At 54.7% G+C, this 17,844-nt stretch overlaps 2 protein-coding genes across 3 annotated transcripts; both read left to right on the top strand.

Moving 5' to 3' along the window:
• The first annotated feature begins 3,397 nt into the window (after window positions 1-3,397).
• Window positions 3,398-10,710, top strand: LOC311162299 (polymeric immunoglobulin receptor-like). The gene is made up of 8 exons (XM_084220580.1): window positions 3,398-3,529; window positions 4,438-4,761; window positions 5,113-5,397; window positions 6,011-6,337; window positions 7,682-7,742; window positions 8,503-8,618; window positions 8,895-8,944; window positions 9,440-10,710. The coding sequence occupies exons 1-8, from the start codon at window positions 3,481-3,483 to the stop codon at window positions 9,638-9,640; spliced, it is 1,413 nt and encodes a 470-aa protein (XP_084076706.1). The 5' UTR covers window positions 3,398-3,480; the 3' UTR covers window positions 9,641-10,710.
• A 1,034-nt stretch (window positions 10,711-11,744) lies between these two features.
• On the top strand, window positions 11,745-16,387 carry LOC311162396 (triggering receptor expressed on myeloid cells 2-like). Of its 2 annotated transcripts, none has more exons than XM_084220726.1 (4): window positions 11,745-11,870; window positions 14,150-14,491; window positions 15,464-15,518; window positions 15,638-16,387. In XM_084220726.1, the coding sequence occupies exons 1-4, from the start codon at window positions 11,831-11,833 to the stop codon at window positions 15,849-15,851; spliced, it is 651 nt and encodes a 216-aa protein (XP_084076852.1). In that variant the 5' UTR covers window positions 11,745-11,830; the 3' UTR covers window positions 15,852-16,387. The 2 variants fall into 2 exon arrangements, with proteins under 2 accessions (XP_084076852.1, XP_084076851.1); XM_084220725.1 differs by having other exon boundaries at window positions 15,461-15,518.
• Window positions 16,388-17,844: the final 1,457 nt, after the last annotated feature.

Here is a 17,844-nt window from a genome sequence, read left to right as displayed (position 1 = left end):
TCACCCAGCCTGGGGGTCCCAGCTGCCCCCCTCTCGCTGCCTCTGCTCCTTCCTGAGCCATCTTTAGCACTTTTATTCTCCCTCATCCCAGGATTGTTTGGGATCGATTCCCCCCAGCCCCTGCAGAGCTGGGTGAGGGTGAGGAGCTGCTCTGTGTTGGTGCCAGGGGGGGCCTGGTGGGCTCCACCAGCTGAGCACTCAGGTGTTGACTCTGCAATCGGCTCCAGGTTTTGGGGAGAAGCGTTGTTTAAAGCCCACTGCAGGTGAGGCAAGGATATCTTTGAATTGTGTGATGGTTTGGGTGGAAGGGATGTGGAAGATCACCCAGTGCCACAGACACTGTGACAGGGATCCCTGGGGGTGTCCCAGGACAGGGCTTGGAGCCACCTGGGCTGTGGGAGGGGTCCCTGCCATGGCAGGGTGGCACTGGGTGCTGTGGCAGGGGTCCCAGGGTGGCACTGGGGGTTCGGTGTGGTCCCAGGGTGGCACTGGGCGCTATGGCAGGGGTCCCAGGGTGGCACTGGGGCTGTGGTGGGGGTCCCAGATGGCACAGGTGGCTGTGTCAGGGGTCCCAGGGTGGCACTGGGGGCTTGGTACAGTCCCAGGGTGGCACTTGGGGCTGTGGCAGGGGTCCCAGGGTGGCGCTGGGGGCTTGGTGCGGTCCCAGGGTGGCACTGGGGGCTCGGTGCGGTCCCAGGGTGGCACTGGGGGCTCGGTGCAGCCCCAGGGTGGCACTGGGGGTGGCACTGGAAGCTTGGTGCGGTCCCAGGGTGGCACCGGTGGTGGCACCGGGGCTCGGTGCTGTCCCCGGCCCCCGGTGTCACTCGCGGGTGTCACCGGGGCTCATTCCTGAGCCTCCCCCGCCCCCTGGCGGCCCCGCTCCGCCACTGCAGCCCCCTCTGCTACGAAAACAACAACCAAAAAAGAAAAAAAACCCCATTAAAAACCCCCCAAATCCCCGATATTTTCAGAAAAGTCTAACCCAGAGACGCTTCTGTGGGTGTGACAGCAAGCAGAGTCAATCAGCTGCAATCAGCTGCAGTTCCAGGGTTTCCTGGAAGGCAGCAGAAAGGGGATGGCTCCATCCTTAAGCTCCAAAGGAACTTTGGGGAATCCAAGAAGACAGGGAAGAGGTGGATTGATAACAGAGTTCAGAGAAAGGGGGAGACAATGATCCGAGTTGTCAGGAACACAGCTGAGGACGGAAAAATGAAAACATTTGTGATGCAACTGTCTGGAGTGGAAGGACTGAGGGAAGGAGTGGAGAATGGGAATGATCCGATCTCTGAGGTCATAGTGGGTACAAAGTCATTAAAGTGGAGCAAGGCATCAAAGAGCAGGGAGAGGCAGAGCTGGGAGGAGTGCTCAGATGGGGCTGGTGCAGCACTGGAACAGGAAAATGCTGCAACCTCACTCAGCTGCTTAAAGAGATCTTTAGAAATGCCACGGACAGGCCTGATCCTGCTGTGTCACTGGGCTGGATGAAGTGACCTCCTGAGACAACATTCATCTTCTTCCCTGTGATTCTATAATTAAAATCACATTGATCCTCTGCCAGAGATGCAGCAAAAGGCCCAACTTCATTACATCCCTGCTGCTCCAAGATGCCAGGCCCTGCATGGGCATCTCCTCATGACCTGTCCTGCCCACAGAGCCTCTCCCCTGGGGCAGGACCCCCCATGGATGCAGCAAATGCTGTGGGAAGGGCTGAGGAGCAGCTCTTGGCTCAGTTTGGAGGCAACCAGTTGCAGCAAGTGAACTAATTGCAGACTCCTGGGATTTGTTCAGCAGAGCCCGAGCGTGTTCCCCCTTCTCGTTACCGAGCATCAAGTGCCTGATGAGAGAGGGATTTGGGGACGAGACAATGCAGAGATATCTAGCACAAAATGATTAGCCAGAATGTATTGTTAATAAGCTGCTTATTCACATAATTGGAAATTCTTTGCAGCTGGGGTGTCAGTGGAGCCTGAGTGTGCTGCTCTGCTGGAGCGGGGCAGGTACCGGCCCAGGGGACGCCGTGCTGCCACAGCAGCTCCTGCTCTGCTCCCTGCTCCTCCTTCAAGGGCAGGGAAGGACACAGAAAGGCTCAGCCAAGCCCTGCTGGTGAGGGACACGATTCCCAGTGTGGAATGGGGGCTGTCTGTAAAGCACAGGCCTTCTCCAGCATCCTTACAGCGCCCAGAGAGAGGCCAGGTGCTGGGGAAGATGAATCAGGAAGGCCTTATAAACATGATTGTCTGGCAAAAGATTTTGAGAATATGGGAACTCTAGGTGAGATTGAAATGAAAGCAAGCTCTGAGATACCTTAGCTACTGAACAACTGGAAAACAATGGCACAGCCAGCTGAAGGTAATCCCCTTTTGATCAGACAACACCCTCTGCTTGCAGGCAGCTCCAAGGGGCAGAGCAGACCCTGCCAGCCTGGCAGAAGGGGCCCAGAGAGGAGTTTTTAGGGTTTAAAATGGAGCACAGTGTGGCAATGTAATGATTCTTATGGGCTGTATGTAAATACTGTAGGATTTGTATCTTGGGCTAGATTGGTTAGTGAGAATTAGAATATTCAGCACAGGAGAAGATTTATGGTATTGTAACGGGAACCTCGCTCCCTTACTCTCTTACCCTCTCATCCTCTCTCTCTCATCCTCTTTCCCACTCTCTTCTCTTGACCCTGCTCCGAGCTGTGGCTGGCAGCTCCCAGCAGGGCCCTGCACTTGGCCCTTTGCAATAACCCACAAGTTCCAAGCCCTGGCTTCAGAGATCTCTCATCTCCATCCATCCCCACCATGGTACCCCCGATGCTCCTACAGCCAGGGGAGCGTGGCCTCGAGGCAGGTAAGACCTGACCCTGCTGTCCCACAGCAGCTGTTTGGGACAGAACCAGCTGTGGAAGACACGAGGGAGCCCCCCCAGAGGGGACTGTGGTTGTGGGATGCACACAGGGCAGCTCCAGGACTCAGCTGGAGGATCGCACAGGAGCACTGGCTCTGTGGGGGTTTGCAGAGTTCCTCAGAGAGGTGAGGGAAAGGAGGGAAAGAAGCCATTCCTTCTGTTAGCCCTGGCTGAGCCCAGCCTGCAAAGCACCTGGGTGCAGAATCACAGCACCATCACAGGAAATTCAAGTGACACCAAACCCTGGAACATTTCTCTCCCACCAGCCAGGGAGGAAGAGGAGCCGGGTCGGTCGACGTCACCACAGGCTGGGGGACAGGAGGGTGACAAAACAAATGCCACCAGCCAGGCGAGAGCAGCAGCAGCCTTTGGCACCAGGAGAGGCTGTGCCACTTCCCCAAAAGCAGCGCCCCGAGATTGCTGTCATATTAATTTTGTAACAAAACAAATGGGGAGGTGTTTCCGCTTGAGGCGAGAACTCAGCACTTCCCCCCCCAGCTGTGTCACTGCCAGCCAGGAGAGGCCAAGGGCACCCAGGCTGGCACAGGACAGCTGGGCAGCCCCAGTGATGCCCCTTCCCTGGGCCTGAGGATGGCCATGGAGCTGAGAGCCCTGTTCCTGCTGCCACTCTGCTTCCCAGGTAGGAGAAGGGCTCGGGGTGTCCCTGGGGACAGGGAGAACCGTCCCCACCTCCTGCTGCCCTGGGAGCTCCTCCAGCACCAGCCGGGCTCTGAGCTGGGCATTGCTGCAGGGCTGGCAGGGAAGGGCAGCCCCAGCTCCTCCAGGTGTCCAGGATGATCCATGCTGGGAGCACAGAGCCTCTCCCACCACTCTGGCTCCTCTGAGGCATCCCTGGGTCAGGGCAGTGCCCAGGGCAGTGCCAGTCCCTCAGCAGAGAGCACAGAGCTCCCAGCACCCAGAGCCAGCAGGAGCCCTGGCAGGCTGGGATGTGCCAGGGGAGAGCTGCTTCCCTGCCCTGCCTGCTTCCCTCTGCTCCTCCCCAGCACCCCACACTGAGCCCCTGGCCCCGGGGTGCTGTGGGCAGGGCATGGTCCCCATTTGCCTGCAGGGACAAGGGGACAGCCGCAGCCACTGTGCCACACATGGCCAGCGCCTCGAGCACCCTGTGAGATTTAATCCCCAGCTCAAATCTCAACGCTGCCCTTCCCATTTCCAGGCAGGTGAATTCAGCATGGGGAAGGGGTTTGGGGTTTTGGAGTCCTTCCAGCCACCAGGCTCCACGGGGGAAGGCTGCAGGCAGAGGTTCCCTGTGTGCCCTGAGGGGCTGTGGGCAGCTCTGCACCTTCACAGAAGGGGTGGTGGGGCATTGGAAAGGGCTGCCCAGGGGGCTGGGGGAGTCACCACCCCAGGGGTGTTCAGGAACAGACTGGATGTGGCACTGAGTGCCAGGGTGGTGTTGGGACACGGATCAGGCTTGGTCATCTCAAAGGTCTTTTCCAGCCCTGTCGATTCTGTGATTCTGTTGTGCTGTGATTCTGCAGTTCTGTGATCAGCTCCCCTCTCCCTCACCACGTCTGATCCTTCCAGGTCTCCAAGGCCAAGCCCCAGAAGCCCTGAGACGACGGGAAGGGGGCACTGTGTACATCCAGTGTCCTTATACAGAGTGGGCTGCTGACCGGACAAAATACTGGTGCCTCCAGAAAAATGGAGCATGTCAAGAAGTTCTGCGCATATACCCATCTGAACTCAGCAAAAAATCCCAGGATGGGAGAATTAAAATAAATGCTAACACCACTGCTAAGACTCTTTCTGTCACCATGACTGACCTCAAGGCAGAGGACACAGGCACATATTTCTGTGCTGCTTCCTACAACTATCTACTAAAGACAATCTCACTGATTGTTTTCAGGGGTGAGTATCTGCACCCCACCCAAAGCCAAGCCTTGTCAGGAAACAGCATCATTCCTTCCCCTCCTCTACCCTCCTGTCCCCCACAGCTGAGCAGCTTCCCCTGGTCCCCCCAGCCTCGCTCCCTGCTTTCCCTCCCACACAGGGGGAGAAGGAGCCCCACAGACCTGCCCGGTCCTGCTGGCTCCCAGCTCCTGCCCCACCTCCTGAAGGGTCTGTCCCAGGTGCCCCTGTGCCCAGCACTGAGTGGGCAGTGCCACTTTGGTGTTCCACAGAGCTGCTCAGGTGGGAGCTGGACACGCTGACAGTCTGTGCCCAGCACTGAGTGGGCAGTGCCACTTTGGTGTTCCACAGAGCTGCTCAGGTGGGAGCTGGACACGCTGACAGTGCAGTGCCCGGAGGGGAGTGACGCCTGGTGCCAAGCACAGAATGACTGCGCAGTCCCAGTGAGAGGAAGAACATCTTCAAAACAGAGTGAAAGGAAATCCCTGCAAGGCAGAGTGTCAGTGCAGTACAATGCTGGATGGGCTCTCGTTGTCACCATGAAGAGCCTGCAGATCCAGGACTCTGGTGTGTACTGGTGTGCAGCGGACTCCGGGCGCACCCGGAAAATGGAGGTCGTGCTCTCTGTGTTCAAGAGTGAGTACCTGCCACGTTCCCTGTGTCCAAGGGTGGCTTCTTCCTTCACTCAGCTCCTACTGCACTCCCACTGCCCAGGAGTGAGCCCCTCCTGGCAGCCAGGTGTGGATGTGGGCAGGTCTCAGCCCAGGTGACACCCTGCACTGTCCCTGTTGCACACACAGTGCCAGCTGGTTCCTGCCACCTTCGAGCCAAAGCTCAGCCTGGCCCTTCCTGCTCTGCCTGCTCCCAGCAGAGGCTCAGGGGAGCTTCCTGTGGGTCCCACAGATGGGGATGCTCATCACAGGACTGCTCCAGCACTGGTTCCCACTGGGTGCTGCTGGGACCCTTCCCCATGCCAGGCCCTGCTCTTGCTCTCACCCCACAGCCCCCAACCCTCCCAGATCCTATGGGCTGAGCCTCCCACTCTGAAGGAACCAGAGGAGGGGGACAGTAGCCCCAAATTTATGACACCTCTGCCTGGGGAATCTGGGTGCAGTCCCCTTCTGCCTAGGGGAGGTGGGTGTGCAGGTGGAGGTGGAGGCAGCTCCAGGGTGCTGCAGTGCTGGGGAGGGGGTGCCCCACTGTGGGACCCCACTTTGGGCTGTCAGCACACGTCCTGGGTGTTTTGCAGGGACCCAGAAGCTCACAGCCGAGGAGTCAGGCAACGTCTCAGTCCACTGTCACTACAAGACCTCAGACTACAGCGCTGTCAGCAAAGCCTGGTGCAAAAGGGAAGAGGGGAAGACGTGCAACGTGCTGGTCACCACCAGACCAGAGCCCCCAGCAGCAAACAGCACGGCTCAGGAGCGTGTCAGGATCCAGGATGACAGCCAGCAGGGCATTGTCACTGTCACCATGGAGCAGCTGCAGGTGCAGGACTCGGGCGTGTACTGGTGCGCGCTGCAGGACGGCTCCGGGCTGCTCCGCGTGGAGGAGGTCACGCTCAGCGTTTCCAAGGGTGGGTACTGGAATGTCACCAGTGTGGCTGGACAGGACTGCCTGAGCTTGTCTGGCCCTTGGTGCTGAACCAAACAGCAGCACTGTGCTGTTTCACCCCAGGGACACTTTTGGCCATGGCTGGGTGGTGTTTCACCCCAGGGACACTTTTGGCCATGGCTGGGTGGTGTTTCACCCCACAGACACTTTTGGCCATGGCTGTGTGGTGTTTCACCCCACAGACACTTTGGGCTGGCTGGGTGCTGCCCTGGGCACGTGGGGACAAGTCCAGGCGTGCAGGAGCTCTGGTGGGGCTGGGATGGAGCCTCCCCCCATAGCAGGGGCTGCTCCTCAGGGTTCCCTCTGTGGAGAAGCTTTGGGGCGATGGTGAAGGAAAGGAGTGGGTTCTGCTGGAGGGTTTGGGTCCAGAGCTTTATTCTGCCCCACAGCCTCTGAACCCACAGCAGCTCCAGCAGAACTCCTGACCCCGTGGCTGCTGTTCTTTAACCCCGGGAGAGGGCAGGGAAGGGGCAGGGAGCCACCAGCCAGGGACAGGAGGGGAGGGCTCAAGGGACAGAGGACACCTGGATGGCCCAGTGCCCCCGGGGGTAGAGGGCATCCTTTGAACCTGCCAATCACTCGAGGCCCTTCTGGAATGCCAGGACAGACAGACAGTGCTGGGAGGGGTCAGTGAGGGGAAAGGAGAGGGGACTGACACACCTGGGAGGGAATGATCAGGGGAGGGACCCGAGGTCCTGAGGTAAATCCTGAAATCACAACTCAACAGGTGGGTATGGCTCTGTCAGGACACCTTTGTGGATTCCACACTCCCTGCCCTGCTCTGTCCTGTACTGCCCAGCTCACCCCACTTCCCACCTTGCCTCTGTTTCCCTGCAGCTTTGGGTCTCCTCGTGGCCACCACCCTGTGCAACAGCAGCAGGGATGGGAGCAGATCCACTTCAGTGCTGCCCCTCCTTAACCTGGGAGCAGCTCCAGCTGGGCTGAGAGGGGTGTCTGGCACTCAGTGTTTGATATCAGTTCTTCAGAGTGACTTCAGAGCCCTTTTAGAGTGATTCATCCTTTGGCTTTCACAGACCTTCCCTTGGGTTGTCAAGGGAACAACCTTAGACTGGGATTTCACAGATCTGTGACTTGTGGGTTCTCTTTCAGACAATGTTTCAGGGGAGGCACTGAGGTCATGGCAGAGCAGCACCAGGCTCAGCCTGGCTCCTGCAGCACTGAGAACAAGCAGGGCAGATGATGAGAGGGGTCACTGGGATGCTCTGGACAAGCTCAGGGGATCAGGGCATGGGAATGCAGAGCAGCCCCACAGTGACCTCTCCTCTCCTCCTGTCTGTGATTGCAGGACCTCCAGGAGGTTTTCCAAACTCTGGAAGACAAAGTCAAGGAATTCTCTTTGGTGACAGGTAAGGCCTAAGGTGAATTTCTGAGCCTGAGCACTCACAGGTTACTTGTGGTGTACACCTGGGACAGGCAGGCCCTGGGCACTCTGCCTCCTGCCTGCAGAGGAATGGGATGTGACATCTGGATCCTCACCAAGGGTGGCCTCTCCTCCTCCAGCTCCTGCCCTAGCCCTAATTCCAAAAGAAGAGCCAAATTGGTAAAATCATGTCAGAGCCTTCTGCAGGCGATTTTCTGCTTCTTTATCCTTCTCTCTTCTGCACTTCACATGAACAGAACGCCCAGATTCTGCCCCTCAGCCTCAACTTTGCTCCCTGCTGTCTGAGTGCTGAACAATGGGACAGTCCTTGGCTGCTATTATTCCATTTACCAGTTAAAAGTGAAGGATTTTTCCCCCTTTGTACATCTGCTGTCATCAATGCCTCAGCAGCACCTGAGAGCAGGATCATCCCTGCTCCAGAGAGCCTGGAATTGTGCTTGGAGCTCTGAACAGTGGCTTGTTTCTGGAGAATGGTTTAGGAAAAGCTCAGAAGATAAAGCCAAGTAGAAAAATCAGGAACCAGGGAAGGTCCCCAGTGCCTCTCTTCCCCTTCTGAATCAGCAGGGCCTTGCCCAGGCTCATAGAGGGAGGAATCTGCAGGAGAACCAGACCCTCCTCCCAATGCTTGAGCTGGGCACATCAAACCTGTCCCTGTCCTTTTGGTGCCTGTTTGGTGCTGGGCTCTTCACCCACCCCACACTGGGAACTGCCTTCCTCTCCTGCAGCTGCAGTGGGAACACCTTCCTCATCCTGTCCGTGGTGCTGCTGCTCCTGCTGCTCCTGGCCCTGCTCACCTGCGTGGCCCTGGGGGTCAGGTACTACAGGCTGCTCCTGACAGCAGGTACGTGGGGCTGGGGCTGTGCCAGGTGAGCTCAGTGCCCTGGCAGGACCAGGCAGGCTCCTCCCTGCCTCCCCTCGGGATAAATCCAACCCAGGTTCCTCCAGAGCCTGCACAGGAGTGCAAAAACCTTCGAGGAAGGGTGGAGAGAGCAAAGTGTTCCCCAGGGCAGAGGCACATCCCATCAGGGCAGTCCCACAGCCCTCACAAACCTCCTCGGGCAGAGCTTCTCCTGGATTTCTCCACATCTAAACCCTCTGATTTTGCCTCATTCTAAAGGTGGCAAAGAAGCAGAGCACACCAGTGACAGAGCAGAAGGCACAGCACAGGTAAGGAAAATGAAACATTTCACACAAGGTGCCAAAGCCCTGAGCAGCAGTCTGGGAGGAACTGCCAAACCCCCCTGGGGAGGAGCCTGGAGCTCAGTTTGGGTATAAACTGGAGGGAAATGGTGTTTGATGGCAGCAGAGAGAGGAATACTCACAGCTGGAGAGAGAGGGGGGATTATTGCAAGGAAACCCCAGTAGGAACAAACCCAGCAGAGCAAATTCTGTAACCCCTGAGAAGAGACTCAGGCAGGGTCAGAGCATGAGGCTCCACCTGGATCCAGGAGAGGTGGGGAAGAAAAGAATTCTCTGTTCCTTCACCTCTGTCACGACCAGAGGTAAAATTTGACACAGCTTCTCCTTTGCTTGGGAAGGAAAATCAGAGGTAAAATTTGATACAGCTTCTCGTTTCCATGTGGGAAAATCTCCTTCTCCTGGCAGCAGCTGTGGCCTGGCACTGACTCATGCTAACAAGTGTTTTCCCTTTTTTTTTCCCAGCCTGGCAGCACTGGAAGGAGGGAAAGTTCTCAGGATGACAGCAAAGGGCCAGCATACATCAACCTGGATGTGCAATCCACCCCCAGCCCTGAGGATCCTCTTTACTGCAACGTGGAGCTGGGCCAGGCTCCCAGGAACCCCCAGCACGTGGAATATGCCATCATTGCCTTCCACCCATCCCCAGGGACCAGCAGGGAATGAGCACAGAATCCCAAACAGGCCAGAAATGGGAGGAAGGAACTGGAATACAGAGTGGGAATGAGGAGCAGGAGGTGTGTGTGCTGCTACCTGAGTGTTTTCTGCCCTCCCTCCTGTTTTAGGAAGCAGAGGTTTTGCCAGATTGCCTCAGGTCAGGCAGAGCTGTGGGGGAACTCCCAGGATCTCTTGTACATCTGCTTTTCCAATTCCATTAAAGTGCAGAATCTTGGAGAGGCAGGTGTGGAGGCCTGGCCGTGTGAGAAGGAGCAGCGTGGACGTGGCTGGGTGGGATATCCCAGCTGTGTCCTGGTACAAACCCTGCCCCAATCCCAAAATTGAGCTACTGTGGGCAAGCAAAGCCATTCCAGGGCTGCAGGGATTGAGCTCAAACCTCGCTGTGGCTGGGTTCATTTTCATGGAATGGGCTGGAGGTGCCAGTGCTGGATTCCAAGAATATGCAGAACCAGCTCCTGCACTTCCCTGTCTCTGCTGGAAACGCTCCAAATGACACATCTGATTTAACAGTCATGTGGGGAGCAACGTGAAATGAGTTTATGGGGCTCAGTTCCATCTCTCCAGGAGCTCTGGCTCCTGATTTCCCTGCCCCAAGCCCTGCTGGAGGTGACAGAGCAAAGGTGCCTGAACCAGCCCTCATTCCCAGGCCAGTCACATCCCACAGGCTCCTCTTGCCAGGGCTGGAGCAGGGAGGCTGATGGAAATTTTTGGAGATTTTCAAAGTTGACCTGACAGAAAGAAAAAGAAAATGGTTCTGGAAATGGTTCATTCAGCCCAACATTCCCCCAACAATTTGCTCTTCGTGCAGTTGCGCTGGGTCAAGCTGTGGAAGAGTAATAGCAAAAAACAGTGGAGTGGAAGAGAGGCATTTTGGGGAAGATTCTTGAAGAGAATCCAGATTTGTGCTCACTGGAATGAGAAAGAACAAAAGCTGCCATCAGTCACCTGACAGAGAATTTCTGGGCACTGTGAGGGACCATTTTCTTAACCACTAACTGGAGGAAAGGCACATTTAGGAATGGCCAGGCCTGCAGGTTCAGCACCACACCAGTTTCAAAGCCAGGGTCTATTTGTACTTTCATAGATCTCCAAGTAAATAAATCACCCTAACAATGAAAATCCAGCAGCCCACCCCCATCAGTGTGCTGATCCTCTGGGGGGTCTGTGGCTGCATTCCTGAGCCCCTCCAGCACCGTGGTGGCACTGGGGGCTCAGAATCCCCAGCAGAGATTTTGTGCCCTTTGTGCCAGGCACAGAACAGCACCCACAGCTTCTCCTGTGGCTCCTGTGCCCCTGCCCTGCTCTGTGTCTGGCTGCATTTCAGACAAGGATGCTCCATGCTCTTCTTTCCCCTGAAAGCCCAGGGGATGATTTCCTTGTCCTCCTTCACCCTCAGGATGAGCTACCAGGAGAGCCTCCCCTTCAGCTTTCCAGGAATTCCCCCCATGCACAGCTCCTGTCAATCATTTATCCTGATTTATCACCATTGTGCTTGGAGTGCCAGCACAAGGGATGGCTGCCCAGCACCACAGGGATATTGGGAAGGAATTGTCCCCTGTGAGGAATTGTTCCCTGTGAGGGGATGGCTGCCCAGCACCACGGGGATATTGGGAAGGAATTGTTCCCTGTGAAGGGATGGCTTCCCAGCACCACAGGGATATTGGGAAGGAATTGTCCCCTGTGAAGGGATGGCTTCCCAGCACCACAGGGATATTGGGAAGGAATTGTTCCCCTTGAGGGTGGCCAGGTCCTGGATCCCTGGTAGTGTCCAAGGCTGGTTTGGACAGGAATTGGAGCAGCCCAGGATGGTGGAAAGCATCCCTGCCATGGCAGGGCTGGAGCTGGATGAGCTTTAAGGTCCCTCCAACCCAAACCATTCTGTGATTCCGTGATTCCACGAAATCCTGCTCCAGGGGGAGCAGACACCCAGCCTGTGGCTTCAGGCCACCACGTGCTGCTCCCTCCCAGGCTGGCTCTGGGCACTGCTGATGCCTGAATTTTCAGCCCACGAGAGCAATGCCTGTTCCTGGAGGATTGCTCAATGTGCAGGATGAAAAGGATGCCAAGTTCCTGTGCTCCTTCCTTCCGGGCCGGCGAGCAGGGGGAGAGGAGCTGCCCGTGGGCTGAGCCAGCTCGCTCCTCTCCAGCTCCTCTGCTCTTCCCTCTCTGCTCAGCCCCATGGAGAAGCTCCTGCACCTCACCTTGCTCTTCCTGTCAGGTAAGAGCCACACTTTGGGCTCAGGTAAAGGGGGAAGGATGGGGGCAAAGCTTTGGCTCCATCCTCAGAGTTTTCCCTTGGTTTAGCAAAGGGCCGCCCATCCAAGGGTGATCCCAGTGCTCCCAGGTTTTCTCACAGGGATCATTTTGAGACAGAACAGGAAGCACTGCTGAGAGAAGTCCTGTGTGTGATGTGAAATTGCAAAATTCTGGGTTGTTTGCATTAGCAAATGGGATTTACATGGATGCAAATGATCACAGGTGGGGCTCAGGGGAAGGAAATGAAACCCAGCGAAGGGCACAGCTCTGAAATCCCTGGGTTTTCCAGCTTGGAAAGGAATGTCCATCTGAAATGAGGTACAGGGCCCAGCTGGGGCTCTCTGCAGTGCTTTGGGGATCCCAGATCCTCACAGCACTGCAGGGAGAGGCAACAGACCCGGGGTGTGGGAGCGCAGGAACCTGTCCCAAAAATTGGGATGAGTTTGGGAAAAGTTCACTGTGCTTTGCCCAGTGGCACCCAAGAAGAGAGGAGGAGCATCAATCGTTTATGATCTGTCAGCAGAGCTGGTTGAAAAGAGAATGACACAACTTTTTCCAGAGGGACATCAGGGAATCCATCAGTGATTCTGTCTGAGAGATGTTTTGCAGTGCTCTGGGAATTCTGGGACTGAAGGGGCAGAGCTGGAGGAAGGAAGGGGAAATAGGAGAAGAAGTTAAAGAGTTTGGGAGGGATTGAACAGGACTGGACTGGATATTCCATGAGGTAAATTCTGGCTGGAACAACCAAGTGGAGCAACACATCAGGATAAAGCCCTGTAGGTGTTGGACTGCAGAGCACAGATCCATTTTAGGTCTTCTAGTCAAGCTGAAAGAACTTCACAGTTTTTAGTTTACAATTCGCTTACAATTGTTGAAATTATTGTAAGAAGTGTTATTAAAAGGCTCAGCCAGCACTAATTCCTCACAAGAGCTTATTTTTAAATTTACTTCTGTTTTATCATTATGTATGATCTCCCAGAAGCATTTGCCTGTGACTTTTTTTCACTAGAAATAGAGATTTCCACAAATACCACACTGCACTTCTCTGGAAGTATTAATAGCTCAGACTCTCCCCTCTGCCTGTCACAAGGAGGAATGGAAATTAGAAATGAGGAACCAAGACAATAAAAAAAAAAAAATCAAGCAGACAAAGACCAGTTGTCAATATGGTTAAAATTAGCAAGGTATTAAAAGATAGGGTGGAAAAAAAAGTTAAACTGGATTTGATAACTGGGATTCAGAAGGAACCAGTGAGCAGGGCAGGGGCTTGGAGGTGTCACCGGGACAAATTCCAGATCTGAGCACAGTGGGCTGGTCATGGGGAAAGTGGGCAGGTGACATCCTACAGGTGACAACCCTGAGGGTGACAACCCTATGGAGACACACCTACAGGTGAAATTCCTACAGGTGCTAACCCCACAGGTGACAGCCCTGCAGGTGATGCCCTATGGGTGACAGTTCCACAAGTGACAGCCCTACAGGTGACAGCCCCATAGCTGATAGCCTTACAGGTGACATCCCTATGGGTGACAGCCCTACAGGTGACACTCCTACAGGTGCTAACCCCACAGGTGACACTCCTACAGGTGACAACCCTACGGGTGACAGTTCACAAGTTAAAGCTCTACAGGTGACATCCCTATGGGTGACAGTTCACAAGTTAAAGCTCTACAGGTGACAACCCTACGGGTGACAGTTCACAAGTTAAAGCTCTACAGGTGACATCCCTATGGGTGACAGTTCACAAGTTAAAGCTCTACAGGTGACATCCCTATGGGTGACGTCCCTGCAGGTAACCTCTTTACAGGTGACAGCCCCATAGGTGGCTCTCTACAGGTGACAGCCCCATAGGTGACAACCCCATAGGTGACAGCCTTACAGGTGACATCCCTAGGGGTGGCATCCCTACAGGTGACAGCTCTACAGGTGACAGCCCCATAGGTGACAGCTCTACAGGTGACAGACCTGGGTGACACCCCTACAGGTGACACCTCTACAGGTGACAGCTCCATAGGTAACAGCTCTACAGGTGACAGACCTGGGTGAGATCCCTACAGGTGACAGCCCCATAGCTGATAGCCTTACAGGTGACATCCCTATGGGTGACATCCCTACAGGTGACACCCCTACAGGTGACATCACTAGACGGTGAAAATGACATTCAGCATCCCCACAATGAGGGACAGACCTGGCAGAGCCCTGGCTCACCTCTCTGTCCCTCTGTCCCTCTGTCCCTCGCAGCCCCCTGCGCCGCCCAGAACGTCACCGTGCTGGTGGCCGTGGAGGGTGACACCATCTCCGTCAACTGCTCCTACGACCCGCGGCAGTGGTGGCGGCACAAGAGCTGGTGCAGGCAGCTGGGGCAGGGCCGCTGCCGGCCCGTGGTGAGCGCGCCGCCCGCCTGGCTGCCCTTCCCCGGGGGCAGCCGGGGCGGCACGTCCATCCGCGACGACGCGCGCGCCGGGCTGCTGACCGTCACCCTGGGCCGCCTGCGCCCGCGGGACGCGGGGCTCTACCGCTGCCAGACCGAGTTCCTGGGCCACACGCGCAGCCTGAGGACCGTGCGGCTGGAAGTGATGGCAGGTACGGGCTGGGGCTGCGGTTTGGAGGGATCCTGGTGGAGGTTCAGGGGTTCCTGGTGGAATTTCACAGGCTCCTATTGGGATTTCATGGGCTCCTATTGGGATTTCGCGTGTCCCTACTGGAATTTCAGGGGTTCCTCTTGGAATTTCAGGGGGTTCCTGTCGGAATTTCACAGGCTCCTATTGGAATTTCATGGGCTCCTATTGGGATTTCACGTGTCCCTACTGGAATTTCAGGGGTTCCTGTTGGAATTTCACGGGTTCCTATTGGGATTTCACATGTCCCTCCTGGAATTTCACGTGTCCCTCCTGGAATTTCACGTGTCCCTCCTGGAATTTCACGGGTTCCTCCTGGAATTTCACAGGTTCCTGTTGGAATTTCCCATGTCCCTACCGGAATTTCACAGGTTCCTATTAGAATTTCACAGGTTCCTATTAGAATTTCACAGGTTCCTACTGGAATTTCACATGTTCCTATTGGAATTTCACGGGCTCCTATTGGGATTTCATGGGTTCCTACTGGGATTTCACGTGTCCCTATTGGGATTTCATGGGTTCCTATTGGAATGTGACAGGTTCCTGTTGGAATTTCACAGGTTCCTACTGGAGTTTCATGTCCCTACTGGAATTTCATGGGTTCCTATTGGGATTTCATGTGTCCCTACTGGAATTTCAGGGGTTTCTGTTGGAATTTCATGGGTTCTGGAATTCCATGGGTTCCTATTGGGATTTCATGGGTGTCTGCAGCTGACAAGGGCCCACTTGAGTCAACATCTACTTTTGTCTCGCTCTAAGGAGGTTCTGTGTTTCACTGCCTCTTTTTACTCCTGATTTACAGCAGCGTGACCTCCCTGTTAGAGGTGACATGTCACCTCCTTATTGCTCCCAGTGCCCTGTCTCACCTGGGTTACCTGCCCAGCTGAACATCACCCAGAAACATCAGCAGACTAAACTCTTGTGTTTCCATCAGCAGCTGACCTGGTGACCCACGTGCCAGAGGAGCCCAGAGCTGTGCAGAGCATCTCCAGGTGAGCTCAAAACTCCTCGTGCTGAGATCTCTAATCTTCCTAGGACTAAGGCAGCACAAAAGTGATTTTTTCCAAGGTTGGACCATCCCCTTGATGGTTGCATTTCTGGTTCCCCACAGGTCCCCTCCTGAAGAGGATTTCACTGTTTTCTACATCATGGCTGGGTTCCTGGTGGCCAAGTTCATGGTGGCTGTGGTGGTTGGTGCTGTTGCCCACAGCAGGAAGAGCAGGGACAGAGGGCAGGACGCAGACCCGGGGGAGCAGCAGGTGCTCCCACTCCCTGCTGACCTCGGACGTGATGGGATTGGGCTCTCCCGGGAGAGCTCTGCCTGAGCCAAGCCAAAGGGAATCCACAGAAAAGGCAAATCAGGGGTTTGCCTCCTGCCATAAGAAAGGGATCACTGCTAAACACAGGTCTGGAAGAACCTGTCACTCTGCAGAGGTTCCCATCTTCTTCATCCCCTCTTCCCCTTGGCATCCCATCCCAGTAATTCCAGACATCATTCCCAGGATCATTCCCTCATGGTCTGAACTGACACCCATCAACTTCCTGCCACCTCAGGTGACAGATCCTGTCTTTCCAAGGTGAGGAAGAGCAGCTCCCAAAAGCTGCTTTGCACAGTGGGGATGCTTGGAGAAAATCCCTGTGGAAAGGTGTAAGGAACTGCAGGACACAGCAGGACAGGGATGTGGTCTCCTTGCATCTCTGAGCCAGCTTCTCCTCTCTGAAGGGGCTTTGTGAGCACAGGAGCTGTCTCTCTGTTGTTCTCCCTGTGTTTCCTCTCCCATGTGGTGGCTGTTCCCCCCTCCCCACTGAGCTGCACTCAGCTCTCCCAGACTCACGTTTTATTTCCCTGCAAAATGAAATAAAATCCAGCTGATTCTCTGGCTTGGTGTGGATTCCTGCAGGACAGCAGGTGACAGTCGTGTCCCAGAGCAGAGGTGAGGCTTGGGACACCCTGGAGTGTTTAGAACATCCAGAACAGGCTGGAAGATCCAGAGCCAGCTCTGTGCAGGAGCAGCAGCTCAGAGCCAAACCTCTCATTGCCCACAGGAGCAATGGCTGAAATTTGCTTATTTTAATTACACTTTTGGGTTCTCGTTTTTAGAGTAGTTCTGTGTTTTGTCCAGAAATTCAAATTCATGGTGAGACACCTGGCAACCTTTGTCCTTCTGAGGTCTTTCCCTCCCACCAATGTGAGGTTCTCAGTCTTAAATCAGCAAATTTTGGGGAAGAAAATCTGTGTTTGTTGTTCTCTCCTGGTCTAGACAGTGACTTGCTGTACGACTGCATCCACAGAGAGGAATTTGCCATCTGAAATGAAAATATCTCCAAGGTAATAAAAAGAAATAAATAACCTAGTGATCACCATCAAAAACAATGAATGTAATTTGGTAGGATTGTATTAATGAGAACCAAATGGGTTTGGGGCAGAGCCATTTCTGGGGCTGGTTCTGTCCTTCCCTCCCCCTGTTCCCTCAGTTCCTGTGCTGGGTGACCTGCACACTCTGTTGGGATTGTTTTTTCCTGTCCTCCCCCTCAATGAATCACAACTCGAGGTTCATCAGAACTTTTGGGGCTGTTTGCAAAATAAAACAAGAAAAGGAACTCCCTGTCCCTCAGTGCTCCATCCTGTGGGAGCCAACAGGAAACTCCAAACTTGGGTTTGGTGCAAAACACGGCCCCAAATTCAAGGGAACTCTGCTCAAAGCCCTTTAAAACTCACATTCCCTTTTACCACACATCCCCTCTGCCCTTCCCCAATTTCATGAGGCAAGGAGGAAATATTTGCAGCTGTAGATGAACCAAGGCTGATACCCAGAAGCCAAAACCACTTCACTTAAAACCACCCAGCTCAGTTTGTGCCCAGCTGCTGAGGGCGGTGATGGGGTGAGGGGAAAGAAAGACCTGGATGCAGAATTGCCCTGGGAAATAATTGCATTTTTCCAACAGCACAGCACCTTGGTGGGCAAACCCAGAGCAGAGCTGTGCTGCATTTGATTTCCAAATTACTCTGTTTTTTAAATAGCAGGGAGCTGTAAACCCAAATACAGGAACCTGCTGGTGTCTGGCAGCAGCTGATACAGCACTACAGACAGACCAAGGGAGCTCCTTCCTCCAGACTTAAATATTCACCAAAAAAGTATTAATTACTGCCCATTCTGATGAGATTCGGCAAAGTGGTGAAAATCTGCTTTATTTTAAACCTATGAGATTTTTCCTGGGCTTCAGAGAGACAAATAATGCATTTGACACGTTCTGATAAACAAGGGGCTTCTTGGAAAATATTTGTCTGCTTTATAGTATAAATTGTCATCAGCTTGA

The sequence above is a fragment of the Fringilla coelebs genome (assembly GCF_963513975.1).
Source record: "Fringilla coelebs genome assembly, chromosome: 23".
Lineage (NCBI taxonomy): Eukaryota > Metazoa > Chordata > Aves > Passeriformes > Fringillidae > Fringilla > Fringilla coelebs.
This window is presented reverse-complemented; position numbering and strand designations above follow the sequence as displayed.